This window comes from Dreissena polymorpha, chromosome 11, assembly GCF_020536995.1.
Source record: "Dreissena polymorpha isolate Duluth1 chromosome 11, UMN_Dpol_1.0, whole genome shotgun sequence".
Classification (NCBI taxonomy): Eukaryota; Metazoa; Mollusca; class Bivalvia; order Myida; family Dreissenidae; genus Dreissena; species Dreissena polymorpha.
In genome coordinates, this window is record NC_068365.1 from 40,547,145 (window position 1) to 40,567,911 (window position 20,767).

At 37.1% G+C, this 20,767-nt stretch overlaps 2 protein-coding genes across 2 annotated transcripts in view; one reads left to right on the forward strand and one right to left on the reverse strand.

Annotated features, from left to right (window-relative positions):
- LOC127850685 (uncharacterized) overlaps positions 1 to 20,767 on the reverse strand; it is a 251,744-nt gene that overhangs the window by 129,569 nt on the left and 101,408 nt on the right. The window lies entirely within an intron of this gene.
- On the forward strand, positions 8,318 to 10,595 carry LOC127849778 (piggyBac transposable element-derived protein 4-like). Its single transcript, XM_052382529.1, has 2 exons — positions 8,318 to 8,725; positions 9,366 to 10,595. The coding sequence occupies exons 1-2, from the start codon at positions 8,318 to 8,320 to the stop codon at positions 10,593 to 10,595; spliced, it is 1,638 nt and encodes a 545-aa protein (XP_052238489.1).

The window sequence follows — 20,767 nt, forward strand, 5'->3', positions numbered from 1 at the left end:
TTTTTTTTATCTGATTTTGGGGAAAGAGCCTGGCCTTTTTTGAGGATATAGAAATTGCATGAAACGCGAGATTTTGGGGAAAATTAGGAAAATCTTAAATAATAAATTTAACATATTTTACTTTTTTATGCCCCCCTTCGAAGAAGAGGGGGTATATTGTTTTGCACATGTCGGTCCGTCCGTATGTCCGTCCGTCCGTCCGTCCACCAGATGGTTTCCAGATGATAACTCAAGAACTCTTAGACCTAGGATCATGAAACTTCATAGGTACATTGATCATGACTCGCAGATGACCCGTATTGATTTTGAGGTCACTAAGTCAAAGGTCAAGGTCACTGTGACCCGAAAGAGTAAAATGGTTTCCGGATGATTATAATGGTTTAATAGATTTGTTTTAAGAAGATTCAATTCGTACTCTTATTATGCAATTTTAAACAAGCTCCACAAGATACTTTGCACATTATTTGTTAATGACGGACACGTGTATTTAAACATAGAATATATCAATGTGCTATGTTTTTTCCTAGACCATCAATGACAGTTCAGTACTTGCATATTACTGCATATATTGTTATCATTCCAATGGTTTTTATACCTCGATACAAGCAATAATTTCCTTTTTAGCCTTATACAAATGGCTTGAACAAACGTTTTAGTTCGAATTGTAGCATTACATGATTTTTAACAAGTTTGCAATTCCACTGCAATTAACATTATCATTTTAAACTTTGTTTTAATTAATAATTATTCTACCACCACTCGTATCTATTTTTGTAGACAATTTATGAAATGAAAGACTCCTATAAATATTGTGGGCTGTTGTTTGCTTTTTTGCATGTGGCCTAGCTGGGTCAGCCATCTCACAATTTTGACGCGAGCATTTCACAAATCTTATGAATCCAAACTATTTTACAAAAACAGTCTTTGTAAACTGATTGACATTAAACAGACATTTTATATTCAAAGGTAAAATTTCTGTTGCTGTTTTTTGTTTTTATTTCTTATTTCGCAAATCAGGTTTCCTACTCAGGTAACGGGCTATGCTTGTTTAAATGGATTATACGTATTCCCCGCCAAAGGAGGAGGGCTATGCTTTTGTATTAGTCCGCCTTAATAATCAGGCCATCCATCCGGCTGTTTGTCACAAACTTTTGAGGGCTTTATCTAAGTAACTATTTAAATTTCAACATGAAACTTCATGCAAGTAGGTGTATAGATATACATAAGAAGAAGGCTAGGGATATCAATTCAACGATTTTGCTTGTTGTTACGGTAATAAAAGTACATGTATGAAACAGGTAAAAACAGTTTAGTAACGTAACATGGGCTAATAAACCTCACCATTGCATTATAAAATAAGTAAAGTGTATTGTAAAACTTGATATCCTTTGTTTAAAAAAGTCAAAATGGGGCGCAGATGCAGATTTGTTCAAGTCTGCAGTCTCTTTAATGAAATCACAGTAAGATTTAAGCAGTCTCTTTTACAACGGAAATAGCTTGAATAAGAAAGATCATGTGACAAAAGTAAAAACCCATAAGTAATTAAGTGAAGGGAAATTGCGAGACAAGTGCAGCAACCAGGAGTTGATTTTTGTATTCGTATCCATGTATATGCATTTATATTGTTTAAAGTTAGATTCATTTCTATTCAAATTGATTAAATTGCATTCTTATGAAATACATTACAATTTCAAACAGTGTAAATATTTGTTATGTGTAGAGAATCCTATGTGACATAGCACAATTGTTAATGACAAAGATTTTAAACTTGGTAAAACATATGGCGTACAAAAGAACACAAAGTTAGTGTATATCTCCAGCCAAACAACAGACCAGGGCTCGAATTTAACTTTTCTTCCTACTAGCAAAACATTGCGAGCAGCTTAAATACCAGCTCACAAAATCAAAAACATTCTCGCAAATTTTGCTGGAAACATATATAAAAGCAAGTTAATGGACATTAGTTTAGTACTATTAAAAGTTCTTTTCCCCACTTTTTCACTGTTTTTGTGGAAGAATTTAATTTCCGTTTGTTTTCTCTCAACTCAACGGTTAACTTTGCTTTATATTTCGTGATGTTATTTCAATCTGTGGGCAAAAAGAAACTAGTTATTTTTCGCTTCGACGACATGAATGTACAGGTTTTTTGTCTTTTATAGTGTACATGTGTGGATAATCGACTGTTTCATTATCTTTGTACCAATACCATCTGCATATATGTACTATAAGTATACCAGTCTACATACTAAGGTGCGAGCTAATCCGCATATGGGTATTCGGATGTTCTATTAATTGACCTGCGGTTTAGCATTCCTTTTAGCATAAGCTTTTAGCATAACTTTAATTTTTCACTATTTCTTCACTCGCAAAAAAATTCTAGTGGCTTAAAACTTAACTCGCAATCGGTATTTTTCACTCGCATTTTGCGAGTGTGCGAGTGTTAATTTCGAGCCCTGCAGACAACACAATCATAAACATACATTTTAATATTTGTCAAAGATAATGACTATTGAATTTCAATATGATTGACAATACAGTTAACCTGTCAGAATTTGGTTGATCATATGATGTATCATGTTTTGAATTTCAATATGATTGACAAAACAGTTAACCTGTCAGAATTTGGTTGATCATACGATGTATCATGTTGTTGTTTCTTTGGATGCCAAAGTGTCCAGCCAATGAAAATATGATAATATTTTACTATAGTTATGCGTACAAAAACATAATTTCATAATTTTTACATGTTTGTGACTAGTTTAAAAGAATAATTTTGAGAAGTTTGAAATGTTTGTTATTTTTCATTAATTGATCATCTAACCTCTGCTATACACAAGTTAGAAAGAAAGCCCTGTGTTGTGATGGTAGGTCCAGAAATTCCAAGGAGTTCAGTTCAGCAAAATGGGCCTCCTTTAATTTGCAATATAGGAGACGTTTGACAACATACCATTTCTGCGTTCAGGGCAGTAAAACCTTACAAGTATTACATGTTTCATATATTAGTTCCCAAACATGTTTTTGTTTTGTTTATTTTGTATTAAATTTGCATTATAAGCAATAATATTTTTATTTTATGTAATTATCTCAAGTAATGTTAATGGACGCGATATTATTTATGATTGTTTTGGTGTGTTGACATCATGAAAACACATTTGTGTATTGTTTGGTGGAAATTTAAATAGGCCAATTATATAAACACATCATGTTAGATTTAAATGTTTATAGGGATATAGAATTGGAGTTATCCGTCCATCTGTCAGTCCGTCCGTTCGTCTGTCACAAAACCTTTTAGGGCTATATCTCAGAAACTATAAAAGATATCAACATCAAACTTCATATTTGTATAGATATCAATGAGGAGACATGCCAAGCACAAGAACAATAACCATACACTTAATTATGCTCCCCCAAAAAATTTTTGGGGGAGCATATAGTGGCCGCTTCTTCTGTCCGTCCGTCCCTGTGTCTGTCCGTCCGTGCACAATTTTTGTCCGGGCTATTTCTCAGCAACTAATGACCCGAATTCAATGAAACTTTTTGGGAAGCTTCACTACCAAGAGGACATGTGCATATTTTAGCCGGTTTTCGTCGGATGATTTTTCACAGACTTATGGCCCTTTAAAATTTTCTATTGTACATATAATGCACTTCTTGTATGAGCTATTTCTCAGCAACTTATTACGGGAATTCAATGAAACTCTATGGGAAGCTTCATTTCTAACAGGAGATGTGCATATTATCAGCCGGTTATGGTTGGATGATTTTTCACAGACTTATGGCCCTTTGAAATTTTCCATTAACTGTACATATAGTGCAATTCATGTCCGGGCTATTTCTCAGCAACTTATGACTGGAATTCAATGAAGCTTTATGAGAAGCTTCACTACCAAGAGGAGATGTGCATATTATCAGCCAGTTATGGTCCGATGATTTTTCACAGACTTATGGCCCTTTGAAATTTTCTATAAACTGTACATATTGTGCAATTCATGTCCGGGCTATTTCTCCCCAACTTCTGACTGGAATTCAATGAAGCTTTATGGGAAGCTTAACTACCTTGAGGAGATGCGCATGTTATTTGTGGGTTCTGGTTAGATTATTTATTTAGAGAGTTATGGCCCTTTGAAATTTTTAAGTTGCTAAACTATCCATCGCATTATTTTGTCCAAAGTTATGCCCCTCAAGACGTTTCCTTTTATCTGAATATATAGTGCAATATTGTGACCCAAAAAAACTTTTGGGAGCATCTTGTTTAATAAGAGCTAATTCCTTTTGTTTGTTTTTTGTATTATGGAACTTTTCTGGGCTATATCTCAGATCAGTGCCCCAGATAATTTTTCGGTAAATAGGGTTTTCACCCATTGATTTTGAAAAATAGGGTGATTTCATTCTTGAAATAGGGTGAAATGAGTTGTAAAAATGCATACTTTAAAATTATTGCTGCTTTACTTCTGTTGAAGCTGCACACTTGTATTGATTCAATAAAAATGCAAACTATCATAATTAACTTAAATAAACCAATTCGGCACTTACTGGCCCTTGCTTTCTTGGTTCGAAAAAGTTTGCTATTGACTGATATTTTTGCGAAACAATCGGGGACGTCTTTCGACCTCTCTCATACATTTTTATTTCGCATCGTTATTAAAAATTAAAGTACAGACGTTTTAAAAATACATGCACAATGAACGACGGATAAAGTCAGATTAAAAACACATGTATGTTGTCGTAAATAATTTGGTTATTTTTTATCTATAAAATCTAGTCCGCAGAGCATTTGAATAACTTTGACTGTTTTCCTGCTCCGTCATACAGGCTCTTGCTGAATGAAAGTGTCTATAATAATTTAAAAGAGAAAATACCGAAAATTAGCAAAGCATTTTCGATCGAAGCTATTGTATCGTACGCATCAAGTTTGACAAATTTGCGTAAACGTCAAATTTGTTGCGTTTTCAATACCCATGATTTTGTATTTCTTTGCGTTTTATAACAATTTTATAGGGTGAAAGACGCAGATACGCAGCTTATCTGGGGCACTGCTCAGATACGATATATAAGTTTGACATGGAACTTCAAGGGTGTTTAGAAATAAATGGGAAGAATTTCAATGCACAAAATCTCTGACCCGGCCCCACCCTAACCCCCATAACTTTTGACAAAATTCCAAATAGTGCACTGTCGCACATATGCCCATAGCTACCATGTGTGTAAGTTTCAATGTTCGAGTACTAATAGTGTAGGAGGAGGACAGATTGACAGACGGCGGAGATTACCACATAATAGACTTCAAAATCTAAACGCCAACCCTAAGTTCAAGGTCAAGGTTACAGGGGTCAACAATTTTATGCCCAAGGTCTTGTCCAGATACGCCACGCGCCCTTCTTTTCAAAGGCAAATTTCGCCACACGCCCTTATCGATAAATCTTTATTGCCTTACGATCTAACTTGGTCCGCAAAATCAGCTTCCTTGATTGTCTGTGACCGACTGTGCTTGATTTACTCGAGAGACGTCAACGTCTAATCGACTACATTAATCGAGTAGATTTAATCTATAACAGTGCTCGATTTATAGGTAGTCAAACTGACTGCTCCAAAGCTGTGAATTAGTCATGCGTGAATAACCCCGTGTCAGTATCAATCGATAATGCCAGAGGCATACCAAGCGCACTTTTCGGTCGGCAATGTGTAAATCCTCCACGATAAAATCATTATTTCAGAGACTTTTGATGAAAAACTCGTTGTTATTCTCGTGGCAATTGTGCATTGCATGCATTATTCAGTTATATCAAAACATATTTTTTTACGCATAATTACATTTAAAAATCACAAACAAATTTATTCTTTATCGTTTTTGTCTTTAAGATAATTAGATCTTATAATTAAAATAATTACTGAGACGTATACTTATTTAACAAAATGCGAATCGCGTATACGATTTAATGTTGCTATGCGCACCTGTCGCTTACATCATTTGACATTTTATGAACATGGCGGACTATACAGAATTAAATTGTGACTCTGCAAAAATGGCAAATAACGTCGTAAACGATCGAATTAACGATGGAGATTATACATGAAGAAGAAATTGATGAAATGTCTGTGATAATCAACGATGCATAAAAATGTGTTAGATAGCAACAATATTATTTATTTATTTGTAATCTACTCGGTGGATGTATGTCACGGATACGAGTGTTTGCATATTGTTGGCGATCAATTTACTCGCAATGTTATTTTAAACATCTGTCAAGATTATTGTTAGAAAATGGGATAAGACAAACATGGTTTCATTTATATGTTAGTGGATCTGTGTATAATCAGATTCATATGCATATATTGCTTTATGTTTGTCGTGCTGAACAGTTTATTGAAACAGCATGGAACTTAAAGGTACATTTCAAGGTAAATATATTAATATAAATCATAGTATACTAAATACATCTATTACCAATAAATGTGCTTGTTTATATGTTATTTTTTCCACAACTGCTTCTGATGCGATTACATGTTTCCCCGTAATTCAGGTATTCTGGGAACGTTTTTGCCCTTTTTTGCCTAAACTGCGGGCTAAAATGCCCTTTTTGAAAGTAATGCGCCATGCCCCTTTGCCCTCCTGGGAAAAACACTAATTACACATATGAGTGCACAAATCATTGATCATTGATTAATTTGGCCAAGGACTCAGACACTGGGTCACCCAATTCTGGTGCCTTCAATTTTGCCTGTGGCCATAAATCATCATCAGGATTTTCATCATCAAAATCATTAAAAAGAGAAATCTCAAATCTGTTCAAAAACGAAGAATTTACGTTTGATTTTGACTTGTTTTGATTATCCAAAAATGAATCTTTATCAGACATTTCTGCCTCATAACTATCGTTTTCTGCATGAGCTATTCAACATACCATGAATAGGAATCGAAGCAGTTTGTTTCTGTAACCTCAAAACTGCCCTTAATTTGTCCACAGTATCAGGAGTGAGCTTATTTAAATCAACAATATTATCCGAGACCACACCGTGTCCGCCATTGTTGTTTTTGTCAATACAAGGCTAATTACTCGCTCGTGTGATTCCTCAGTCTTTATCGTTACGCGTTACCTTGCGTACAAATGACCACAGTGGGGCTCTCTGCGGGGAATTATTCATTATCTCGTATTCGTCATTCGACCCTAAATCATTCAAATTACTTGTGTCATGAGATTCGTAATGAACTGAATTGTGTTCACTGTGGTCAGAGAGAGACAAGACATCGTCTTGCTTACCACTTCTTATGCGTCTTGACATCTGTCGTCAAGAAAAAATGTGGGCTTTAAAGAAAGCCTACAATTCAACAACGTTGAATAAATACTATACTATATTTAACAAACAACAACACAATTAACAATTCGCGTTCGAATTTCAAACCAATCAAGAGCATGCCACGTGGTCACTTACCAAGCTTTTCAATGTTCAGCTGTGTTATAGAACCTGCGACCGGAACGCTAAAATGACTATAAGATTTGCATGTGGATCTCAAGCTTATATGTATGATTGGTCACGTGGTGTAAGGTCATTTTTTGACCTTTAAAGTGCGACTATTTTGTGGGTCACTTGAGTGATATGCTTGTATATGAGAGCCGTAGGCCATCAAAAAAATGAGCTAATTTATTGAAAAGCTAGTCATCATTGAAATTGTGAAACCTTATATCATGGTGAATATAATGAATTAATATTGGTTTGATGGCTGGATTCAAGGTCTATGTGATAAGTATAATTGATAATACACACATGTTTTTGTCCAATTAATTTAAATTGATTTATGCTATTATAATGGCAGTTTGCATTGCGCATGGTGTGGGTTTTGCAATTCAAAATTCTAACTGCACTGAAAATATGGATTCCGCTCAATAGCTTTAAACATTAAAGTATATCTGAATTGTTGATGCATTTTGGTTCAAAATTGTATCTATTGTTTAACTAGTATAGCTTCATATGTTAATTAACCCATTCCATACTAGCGCCGTATAAATGCGTTCAAATAACCTTAATTGGAATACCGACTGACGTATAAATGCGTCCGATAATCTATAGCGTGAATACCGAGTGTCGCAATAATGCGCACCTGCAGATGTAGCTCTGAATGCCTAGCGACGCAAAAATACGTCCGTTTTAATTGGTCTCTAAAATAAAGTTCTTTGTTTGCTGTCAGTTATCAACCAATGAAAATTCTTGTTACAAATGCTTTCTGAAACAGAAAGTAGATTTTTTCCCAACTTCTTCCGGTCATAACTTTGACAAAATACGACGAGAACAGACACCTTTACAGAGCTTTTTTTCAATCATGGATTCCGATTCTTCGGACAATGAGAGTAATTTCAGTGGATTTGAATCAGATGATTTACCATTAGCAGATTTAATTGACTCGGATGATGAATTTGATGATAGTGACAAGGAAAATGAGTCTGTTGTAGAAGACGAAAATTGGACTGTAAATGATCGTTCTGATCGTTCGAAAAAGGCATTCTGTGGACCTGAGCCTGGCCCAAGATTCGATCTTGACCCTGACCAGACTGAATGGAACTTTGTTGAAATGTTCTTTCCAATGATGTTAGTTGAACTTCTTGTTGAACAAACCAACTTGTTTGCAAGACAAAAAATGGAAATAAAACATGACAAGTCATGGCGACCTGTCAGTGTGAAAGAGATGATGGCATGGCTTGGCATCAGGATCTATATGAGCATTGTGCAAGTAGGTAGAACCTCTGGAAAATCATGAAACTTTCACGAAAATAATACACGTTTTAAATTATAACATTATTAAAATTCATTTATATTTACTGATATTATATATAAATATTATAAGATTTCTTAACCCTTTGCATGCTGGGAAATTTGTCGTCTGCTAAAATGTCGTCTGCTGAATTTATAACATAAGCATTTTTGACAATTTTTTCAAAGAAAACTATCAGAATAGCAAATAGTTTGAACCTTTTCCCCTTATCTACAAGATGATTGCCGGTATATCTTTTATTTTGATCCTGTACAATAATTGTGAATGTTTATGCCACCATGTGCCTATTCCAAATCATGATAATTATTTATACAATCAATGTATTACATACAAAATGAAACCATGCATATCAAACAGACATTGCTAAAATGTATTTGATAAAAAAGTCTGTGTTCTGGTGTTGAAGTTGATTCAAGCAGCAGTACCTGAAAAATAGCAATTATTTTATATGACATAGTCTGTGTTCTTGTCTTGGCTGTTGAAGATGATTCATGCAACTTTATGCGTCCTGAAAATACATATAAATAAATGTTAGACATTATTTTCAGAAATTCAATTTTTTTTTTCGAAACTAATATTTGAACCGTTCTGTTTTCAGCTACCACAGATGGCTATGTACTGGTCAACGGACATCTTGTATGGGAACTTTAGCGTCCGGCGAATCATGACAAGGGATCGGTTCATGAAAGTCTTGCAGTACCTCCACTGCAATGACAAGACCAAAATGAAGCCCAAGGGACATCCTGAGCACGACAAACTGTTCTTGATTCGGCCATTTCTTGATGTGGTGAAAAAAATGTGTTTGACCCTGTACAATCCTCACAGAAATGTTTCGATTGACGAGGCGATGGTCAAGTTTCGCGGTCGTCTTGGATTTCGACAGTTCATGCCACTCAAACCAGCCAGGTACGGTGTGAAAGTGTGGGTACGTGCGGACCCAGTGAATGGATATGTCAATGATTTCCAAGTTTACACTGGGAAGGATGCTAACACGGCTGAAGTTGGGCTAGCAACAAGAGTTGTGTTGGACTTGAGCCATGAACTTCGGGGGAAATGGCACATTGTGAATGTGGACAATTTTTTTACGAGTCCCAAGTTGTTTGATGAACTTTTGAAACAAGAAACATATGCACGTGGAACTGTTCGATCTAATAGAAAGGGCTATCCTGTGAAACAGCTTGGAAAAAAAACTGTCAAAACGCAGGGGGACTTTGTTTTTGCTACAAAAGGTGAACAACTTGCCAGTGTATGGATGGACAAAAAGGCAATTTACACGTTGTCTACAGCAGAAAACCCCAAAGACATTGACGCAACAGTTCTGCGTAAAACACGAAGTGGTGAAGTTCATGAAGTACAGGCCCCACGTACCATCCCCGAGTATAATCAGAATATGAACGGGGTCGATCATGCGGACCAGATGAGGACTGAGTATCCCACATTTCGCACATCAAGAAAGTGGTGGACGTACATGTTCTTTTTTCTGCTGGATACAGCTATCACCAACGGGTACGTCGTGATGAGGGAATCCCCTTTTCACCAGCAGAAGAGTAGAAACGGAAAACCCAAAGACCGCACAGTTCTGGACTTCAGAATGAACTTGTCAAGGCAATTGATAGGAGACTATTGCGACAATGGGAGTGCTGTTGCAAAATTGGCCACGGTAAAAGCAGGACATTTCCCTGGACAGGCCGAAAAAAGAGGACGCTGTCGTCAGTGTGCAAAAGAAAAGAGACGGCGTGAGTGTCATGTCATTTGCCTTGAATGTCAAGTGCATATCTGTGTTCCCTGCTTCAAGGACTGGCATGTGGATTTGGCCAACTCGATGTAAAAAAATATGATAGGACTAGATGTTGTTCTTTGTGAACAAAAGATGGATTATCATTTCAAGTGATCAGTATTGAATTTTGGAAAATTACTTATTTTAGAATAGTTATTTTTATAAAATTTAATTTATAAAGATCTCATAAACTTGAACAAACTTATCTGTGACATTAATTAATGTTCTTGATAATCTATTTTTGTATAGATGCATTTTCTTGTATGTACTGTTATTTTCAGGTAATGGGTTATGTAAAAAATCTTGTTATTATTTATAAGAGTATAATATTGTTATATTTGAAAAAAACTTGTCATATTGTTTTTATTTAAAAATATGTTTCTATTTGTAATGTGTTTCTAATTTGAAATAATTATGGTAGTGCCAGTGGATAAACTAATTAGGAAATAATCAAATGGCTTTGTTCTGATTTTAATTACACTTTTACATTTTATCATTTTCATTGTCTTTATGGGTATTTAAATAACAATAAAATGCCAAATATCTGTCTCAAAAGATGTCAACCAAATAACAATACACTGCCTAATTGACCCCTTTCACATTTCACACCACTGACAATAAACAGATAATCTGTCACTCAGGCATACAGAGCAAAACAGGGTATTGACTATCCAGGTGCAGATAAGGCTATTACTGATAGGGATTGCCTAGAGATAAGGCTGTAGTATGGAATGGGTTAAAGGTTAAACAGTATGTCACTTTAAATGACTTTGCTATTAACATTCCAATTGTAAAATAAATGTCGGCATACAAAAGGCAGCCATTGGTATATAAGCACATTGTTGTAAATACAAAGCAATCAGATTGCTTCTTTGTTCCTGTCATTGATCAAGACTGAAACAAATTTTTGAAGAGTTTATAGGCTTGAATACATTAGCAGGGGTTTTTTTTAGAAAAAGGGGAAGACGCTTGACGCTGGGTAAAAGGGGAAAATTGAGCGCGAAAGAGACATACAGTGAAAACTCTCTTTACGACCACCTAGGTATTCCGACCAACTCGCTAAGTCGACCACCATTTTTCAGTCCCGATTTGTTCCTTCTATATTTCAATGGTCGTTACACTCACTAATCCGACCAACCCGCTAATCCGCTATTACGACCACTTTAATCAGTACCAATTATCGATACTGTTCTTAATTGACACCCGCCAAACGACCAGTAATTTTCACACCTTACTTGATCTGATGTTGTGGTACTATCGGGCTTGTGTACGAAGCCATTCTGACCCAATTAACCACAATTAACGACAACGGTTTTTGGCATCGATTTGCGACACAGGTGTTAGATTTTCGGCACTTGTTATAATTTTTAACCATTGATTGACAATTAGCTATTATTATTATTGAGTCTTTGATGGGTAAATTGGTAGTTGTTTGGTACACACTTTAAAGATTTATTACGGCGAATAATTTAACAGTTAGGATATTTGAGTAACACGGTTTTGTTCGTGATGGATATAAAAACCGACTTTTATACCATGTCGTTATTCAAAATGGATAAGCGAAAACGGAAAGAGTTGTGTTTAAAAGAAAAGATTGATTTTATCGACGCAAGTGATGGGAAATCTCAACGACGATTTATTCGGCATTGGAAAGACTCGGGTTCAAGCTATTCTAAAAAGAAAATCTCGACTTTTATTCGACAAAATGCTAAGCAGACGACAATTGACTCATTCGTTAAGTAAACATCAAGGATCTTGATGAAAAGTACATATACATGTATTTACACTTCTTTAATGAACAACTTGAAATACTATCTTTGTACAATGTATAAATACAATGTATAAACGGATGACTGTTATATTGTATGCAAACAGATAAAAGTTCAGTGAATATTTACGTTGTTGTAATTATATGTCCATCAAATTCATGAAAACTCAGAATTAGGACCACCTCGCTATTAAGACCACTTTTGAAAAGTCCCACAAGTGGTCTTAATAGCGAGTTTTCACTGTATTTGGGGAAAAAATACAAACCGTTCATTTCAATGTCTATAACTCACCTACAGACTTCAGTTTTTTTTTTAGAAAAAGAGGCATGTCTCTGACCTTTTTGTTCTTAAACACATGAACAAGTATGATATTAAAGTCAAAGTCCTAAATAAAGTTGCAGGTGTAGATCTAATAATGGGAAATGTTTTCAACTGGGGCCGGGGAATGATGTCAATAGTATGATTTCAATTTCATGATGAATGGGTTGACGATCTAGATCTGCTACAGTATTGGAAGGGAAAGGTGCGGCAGCTGCCAATTGTCTACTTTCACTTTCACAATAATCCGACAGTATTAATCGATGTTGATTACATGTACCTCCGAATCCTGCTGGGTTTTAACGATTTTTGATGATTCATTCTTAAAAAATGCGTCAACGCAATTAATATTTTCCGAGTCCGAACGTTTTATTTTGTTCATGTATGAACACCAATTGTGAGACTTTTTTCTGTTTTAACGTTTATATCTTGGCTTTCACATAACCCGGATGAAAATTCCACTGGTTTCCGGTAATTAATTGACGAAACACCCTTCTCGCACAAGACCGGAATCCAGTAAATTAGTCACATGATTAATACGATTAGTTGCCCGGTTTCCATGACGTAATTTAAGAGCTATATATAGAATAACTGGGATTCCCAGATTTGAGTGTTCGGCGGGAGGGAGAGAGAGCGAGATCGTTGTACAGGATAAGTGTTGACTTCCCAAAAGAAAAAGACAACATTTCTTTGAGGGTAAAATATTATATTTTGGTGAAAAATTATATTTTTGGAGGGGAAATGGTATTTTTAGGGGGAAAATTCTGGTAGGGGAAGACGCCGAATATCGGCGTCACTTTCTTAGTAAAAAAAAACCCTGATTAGATATGATATCCCCCTCAAGTGAATTACATTCAGCTAAATTGTCATGTATTCAAGCTCAATAGAAGATTTAGTTACTATTGAAATGTTACTAAAATGGAAATAACTTTATCGTGACAAATCAACTTTGTTTTGTTTAAAAATTGCCAACTTATAAGTTTGCCTCAAAACACAATTAACATATATACCTACTTGGAATAGGTGTGTATGGGGAGCAACTAAAATCACTTAGTCAATGTGTCTGTCCGTTAGTCTGAAATACATGAGTTTCTGTTATATATCATACAACAGTCACAATATTCACTAACAAAGGATAATTAAGTGTTGATCCCATGCGCATGTCTATGCAAGCTTGATAGCAAAGAAAGTGGGTCTTTACACTTCTTTCAACGCGTCGTAAAATATCATCTAATTGTTCCTATCGGCATAGCTCTTGACAGCTGTTTTTATGATCTAAGCATCTTGTATCTGAAAAAAGTTTATGCTTATGTTGTTAAATGCATCATTCCTGGCTATGGACTTGGGGTTTGTGAGGTAGGCTTTGTGAAGGTGGTGTTTCTCATCCAATAACTGCTCAATGTCCTCTCATCAAACCTATCCTTGTGTTTCTTGCCCCAAGGGTGTTTGTGACTGGAGCATACATCAGCTTTTTGAGTGATGCCCAATCCAACGCTGTTCCAAAGCATTCACAAAGGACAGCTTGCAGTCTTTAACTTGGCCATGTTCAAGGGTTAAGGGGTCTTCTTTCTTTGCCAGCTTTGTTTGGGCTGAATATATATATTGGGTTTGGTAATGATGAGGCGGTGATCTGTCCAGCATTTGGCAACCAAGATCGAATCGGTCACCCGTACATCGCGCCTGTAATTCTTTATCAAGATAACGTAGTCAATAAGATGCCAGTGTTTTGAGCGAGGATGCATCCATGACGTTCGGTAATGGGTGTGAAGGGGCAAGAAAGTGTTTGTGATCAGAAGTTTATGCTTATGACATGTGTGGAGAAAAAGAAGACAATTGCTGTTGCTGTGGACCACTCCATGGTGTTCAAGGACTCCTTCATAGTCAGTGCCAACTATTGCATTTAAGTCCATTAAAAGTTTAGCTTGTCTAAACATAACATTATTTGATTATTGTGGTCACCTGTGATGTTTATCATATATATATATACAAATAAAGCGTATTAAGACTTAATAAAGTTCCTTCTTGTAATTTAGGTAATTACAGGAAATTATAGATTTTTTAAATCAATGTCATTGAAGATAACGTCAGATTAACAGAAGGTGTTCTCATCCTGAACAAGTGTGCCAATGTTTTGGGGACCAGTGAAACCCCTGCATAATGCTTCAATAAATAATGACCCTGTGGCATATTTAACATGATTTAGTGGCTGTCTATAATGTTTCAATAAATCATGACCCTCGGGCATATGTAACATTGTTTAGTGGCTGTCTCCTATGTTTCAATAAATCATGACCATGCATGGGGCGTATGTAACATGGTTTAGTGGCTGTCTCCAATGTTTCAATAAATCATGACCCTGGGGCGTATGTAACATGTATTAGTGGCTGTCTCCTATGTTTCAATAAATCAAGACCCTGGGGCATATGTAACATGGTTTAGTGGCTGTCTACTATGTTTCAATAAATCTAACCCTGGGGCGTATGTAACATGGTTTAGTTGCTGTCTTACTACGTTTCAATAATTCATGACCCTGGGGTGTATGTAACATGGTTTAGTGGCTGTCTCCAATGTTTCAATAAATCATGACCCTGGGGCGTATGTAACATGGTTTAGTGGCTGTCTCCGATGTTTCAATAAATCATGACCCTGGGGCGTATGTAACATGGTTTAGTGGCTGTCTACTATGTTTGAATAAATCATGACCCTGGGGTGTATATAACATTGTTAAGCGGCTGTCTACTATGTTTAATTAAATCATGACCCTGGGGCAATTCTTGGTTTGTAGCAATTTATTTTGATGATTTTTATTTATGTTAAGTGGTTTTTACTTGCAACATTGAGGGTTTTTATCAATACTTTGATAATCTCCTATGTACATGTATGTATTCTTATACTTGTCTCTGATCTGGTAGTCTTGATTTGTAAATACAGCTACACTAACAGGTTGTACACTATATATTGTACTATAGGAAATATTATAGCAGTAAAAGTACATTTACAGTATGTTACAGTGTTTACAAATTAAAAACAAAAATACACTAAAAGTGGCTTTTATACAAGAGAAATATCTGGCAATAATGCCCTCTTTTAATTTATTCATAAGCAAAAACATTTGTAATATGTAAAGTTATAACTCAAAGAAAAAACAATGATTAACAAAATTTGCCACATATAATAACATAAACCAGCCCTTACCCTGCAATTCCACCATTTATGGTAACCTAAGAAAGAACACTAATAATTTGGGTTAAAATGTACTAATAAAGTATGAATACTTTTGGAACATTACCTTTTTTCAGTACTTTAGAGAAATATCTGTATGCTATTTTAGAAACACTTTTGTCTGTGGTAAACATTCTTATTTTCATGTAGAACTTTAACATGTGTTTAAACCTTTGTACTTCACCACCTCAAAACAGTGTATTTATCTGTTCTGAAACAATCAACTCATTTTTGTAATTACTCAGTTATTATTCCCCCAAAATGGCGGAAAGATATAGAATAAGCTTGTGCCTCAGTCTGTCGGTCAATCACTTTTCAGGGGTAAATCTCAGAAAGTAAACAAGATATCAACATGAAACTTCATGTGTGTATAGATATCAATGAGAAGAAGTGTCATGCACAAGAACCATTACCCTACATTATCTTAAATAAGAGTTATTTCCCTTTTTTATGATGTATTTTATCAGGGTAATATCTAACATACAATAAACAAACACGAAACTTCATGTGTGTATATGTATCAATCAGGAGAAATGCCTTGTACAAGAACCATATCTCTACACTTTTTGAACAAGAGTTAATGCCCTTCGTTCTTTTTGTATGATGCAAATGTTCAGGGTTATATATCACATACCATTCAAGATTCCAACAAGAATTTTCATGGATGTATAGATATCAATAAGGAGAAATGCCTTGTACAATAACCATAACCCTTCACTGTCTTAAACAAGAGGTATTGCCCATTGTTATTTATGTTTGATGTACTTTTCAGGACTATATCTCAAATATGGTACACTATTTTTGCATGAAAAATTCATGGGTGTGTAGATATCAATAAGAAGTGCTATGCATACAAACTATAACCTTACACTTTCTTAAATAAGAGTTATTGACCCTTGCTTTTTTTGAATGATGCAACTTTTCAGGTCAATACATCCGATACGATACAGATTTCGACATGAAAGTTTATGGATGTATAAATCAATAAGAAGAATTGTTTTGCACGAGAACCATAACCTTACACTTTCTCAAATAAGAGTTATGATCCTTTGTTGTTGTTGTATCATGTAACATGCCAAGGCTTTATATCAGCTAAGCTACAAGATTTCTATTGGATTTATTTATATAAATTAGGAAAATTAAACTGCTTATAAACAATAACCTTACACATAATAATTTTGTTTAAGTATGATACTGTATATCAAGAGATTAGCACCCATCCATAAATAAACTATATTTAGCAGGGATATCAATTAAACAAATTTACTTGTTATGTAATGTCCTTGATCGGTGTACATTGTAACAAGGCCATTCAAGATTGAGTTTGCAATTTTCAGAAAAAAACACAAACACTTAACATGAATATATCATTGTTAACGCAATTATTTAATGTCACTCGCTGTAAATGTCAGTCAGTCCGTCAGTCAGTCGGTCTGTCCGAAAACTTAAACATTGCCCATAACTTTTGCAATATTGAAGATAGCAACTTGATATTTGGCATGCATTTGTATCTCGTGGAGCTGCACATCTTGAATGGTGAAAGGTCGAGGTCATTCTTTAAGTTCAAAGGTCAAATATATGGCTTCTAAGCGGCGCAGTAGGGGACATTGAGTTCCTAACAAACACATTTTAAATATTTGAAGTTTGATTATAAAATTAAGAAATGGAGTTGCATAAGATAATGTATAACTTGTGACCAACTCAACGTTGAAGCTTTAAAAGAATATTGCAAAAAAGAAATGCCCATAGAGCATTCCTTCATAAAATTATAATGTACTGCCGGCCAGGAGGTCCTATAATCATGCAGCCTTTGCCAGCCCGGACTGATCATTTCCGGATGAAAAAAAAGATGATTAAAGACAAAAAAGGTTGTTTTTTAACAATATTTTACTATTTCATGCTAATGATATTTAGTATCAATATTCATAAATGTCAATGACAAATAATGAATCTTAATTCTTCTTAATCAAATAGTGTACTTTTGAGAGCTTCACAATATTCATTCCGTTTAGAGAAAGTTAATAATTTAATTAAATGCTTGTTTCTTTGATTGTTTATTGTTTTAATAGCTTAATTACGTTACCTGATATCATATGCTTACTTATTCTGATAGGATTGTAATTTATCCGGAATTTTTCGTCCGAGGAATCCCACACTTTTCAGAAACCCGTCAGGTAGGTCAGAAGGGTCACATAGTGCCGTGTAGCCGTACAACCAAAACAGGACATTACCCAGAATTCACTTTTATTCCGGATGGCGATATACAAAGGCCGACATTTTGTTATTAACTTAATTGTTGCTTCTGTTTCGCTGGATTCTTCTGTTTAACAGAATAGAGACGTTTTTGTATTGCGTTAAAACATTCTCCGTATATATATCCGTGTATTTCTGTATTGTTTTGTGTATTTGTTTGTTTGTTCAAGGCAAAATATGCCTCAAACACGTGGCTCATGTGGACACATAAGGGCAGCATGGGACAACCATGGTAGCTGCCTGTCGTGAGCAGGATGTACCCAGGATAACTGCTGCCCTTTCTGTAGAGCATTGGTCTGCAGATACCTGGGCCATCAAGCGTCGACCCTTCAAGAGTCGTCGACGCAACAAGAATAGTTCAGATCAAAGAAGGGAAAGTTCCGTGTGTCGGGACTATTCACCACACGATCTTGACCATATTCCACCAGTAGCTGCCAGGCATCGGTCCCTACCCCGTGACGACACCGGACAAAATTTGCCCGGTCCGTTCATCTGGAATGACCAGTTGAATGACTCGGCATCAGATCAACGTAGGAAAAGTTCCGTGTGTCGGGACTTTTCACCACACGATCTTGACCATATGCCACCAGTAGCTGCCAGGCATCGGTCCCTACCCCGTGACGACACTGGACAAAATTTGCCCGGTCCGTTCATCGGGAATGACCAGTTGACCGGTCCGGAGACTTCACCGGTCACTGGTCAACATTGACCGGTCCGGTCACCGGTCATGCTATGACCGGTCACCGGTCAACTGGTCACTGACTGGTCCGGTCACCGGTCATGCTGTGACCGGTCCGGTCACCGGTCATTGAACGGTCCGGTCACCGGTCATGCTGTGACCGGTCCGGTCACCGGTCAACCGGTCACCGGTCATTGACGGGTCCGGTCACCGGTCATGTAATGACCGATGCGGTCACCGGGTACCGGTCTGTGCCACAGACCGTTCCGGTCACCGTAGATGTTGACACTACCTTGTCAGTACTCCACAAAGGTAGACGCAGCCGCGTTTCTACTGTGAGTCACAGACGTAAACGTGTAGTGTCTGATGTTTCCGGCTACTCCTCCACCTCGGGCTCGTCGTCGTATGACTCATCGTCTACTTCAAATAGCCCTCATCATTATCGGAGGGGACGTCGTTCACGCTCACCGAGTGTTTCTCGGCGTAGATTGCCGCGTAAAGAGCGATCACGCCAGCGCTCGGGGAGACGTTCGATCAGGAAACATCATTCCCAGCGCCGCCGAACAGTGTCTCGGCGTCTCAGGGATAAGGGACATAGACCTTCCTATATTAGGTGCTCTCGGACTCCTAGGTCCCCTAGTCGATCCTTCTCTGAGGAATCTATTGACACCCTTCCACGTGTGTCGGCCTCTATTTTGGCCTCAACACACACTTCAGCCGTTCCTACAACCACTGAGCATAATTTGTATTCAAACACTAGTTTGCATACATATCAGGCTCAAGGTACAGGGGTTAATCTAACCACATCAGCTGCGTTTTCAGCCCCACGGGTCTCTTCCACATTGCATAGAAGTATACCCCGGGCTGTTGCTACACCATAAAATCCCAATACTTTGTGGATCCAACAGTCGCCGGGAATCTTTGTCCCTTTTTCGACTGATCCTTTACCAGCGACCTCTGGTATTCAAAGTGAGTCTGCTGACTTGATCTCTGAGAGACCTAACTCACCAGCTATATCTTTGATTCTCTCATGATAGAAGCGAATGAATCTATTATTCCTTCTCCTATATCCACCGGTTTCAATCAATCCAATGCTCCCGCAGATGGTTCGATTGAGGCGGGTTCGGAGTCTAATGAGGCCGAACTTTATTATTTGGCCTCCATCAATCAGGTATACGAACTTATGTTCAATACCTTAGATGAGGACTTCTGCCCCCGCCCTTCCTTGTCTCTCACAGGATCTGCGGTTACTGTTACAGAACAGGTAGCACGCAGACGAGAGCCCGGCAGGATAAGTAAGGCTACTTCCCGAGTGGATCTACGCCTTCCTATTGGCTCTTCCACAATGGCTGTTTTCCAGTCACTTGAACCAGCCAATAAGCCTTCGCCATCTCCATGGAAAGCCCCTAAGGAGCTGACGGTGCCTAAACAGATGGACGGCGGGAAAAGTTATAAGGCCCCGGTACCCGACCCTGCTACCGGTTTGGACCTTTCCAAACTTCCGGTTCCTGATGCTGACATTAGTAAGCTGTCACTTACAATGCCTTCATCATCTACCCATACATCAGTCCCTCTTTCCCTGTTGGAAAATTGGGAGCTGAGAGAACGCCGTTCCATAGGTCTGGCTAACCAGCTAGACCTCATGGCAGCCACAGCCTAAGACTTGGTTTGGGAGCTCTCTGATTCAATCCCAGAGGAGCTCCGGGCCTTGTTGATACATCTTTCACGTACTACGCAGTGTTTATCTCACAATGCTGCGTCGTCTATGTCTGAGATGTTAAGGCTTCGGAGAGACCTCATCCTCTCTTCCTTGCCCAATAATTTCCTTTTAGAAACAGGCGTAAACTCCCTTCGAACTGCTCCACTAACAGCAGAGTCTCTTTTCGGAGGGAGGATACAGTCGGCACTTACTGCTGATCGTGAAGATCAGATACATGCCTCCTTAGCTAGGAGCATCTCTGGCCATCGCCCTGTGGTTTTTA

Excerpts from the sequence above, each read along its gene's own strand:
- LOC127849778 (XM_052382529.1), top strand. The coding sequence starts at position 8,318 with ATGGATTCCGATTCTTCGGACAATGAGAGTAATTTCAGTGGATTTGAA. Across the intron at positions 8,726-9,365 it reads TCTATATGAGCATTGTGCAA|CTACCACAGATGGCTATGTA; the intron begins GTAGGTAGAACC and ends TTCTGTTTTCAG.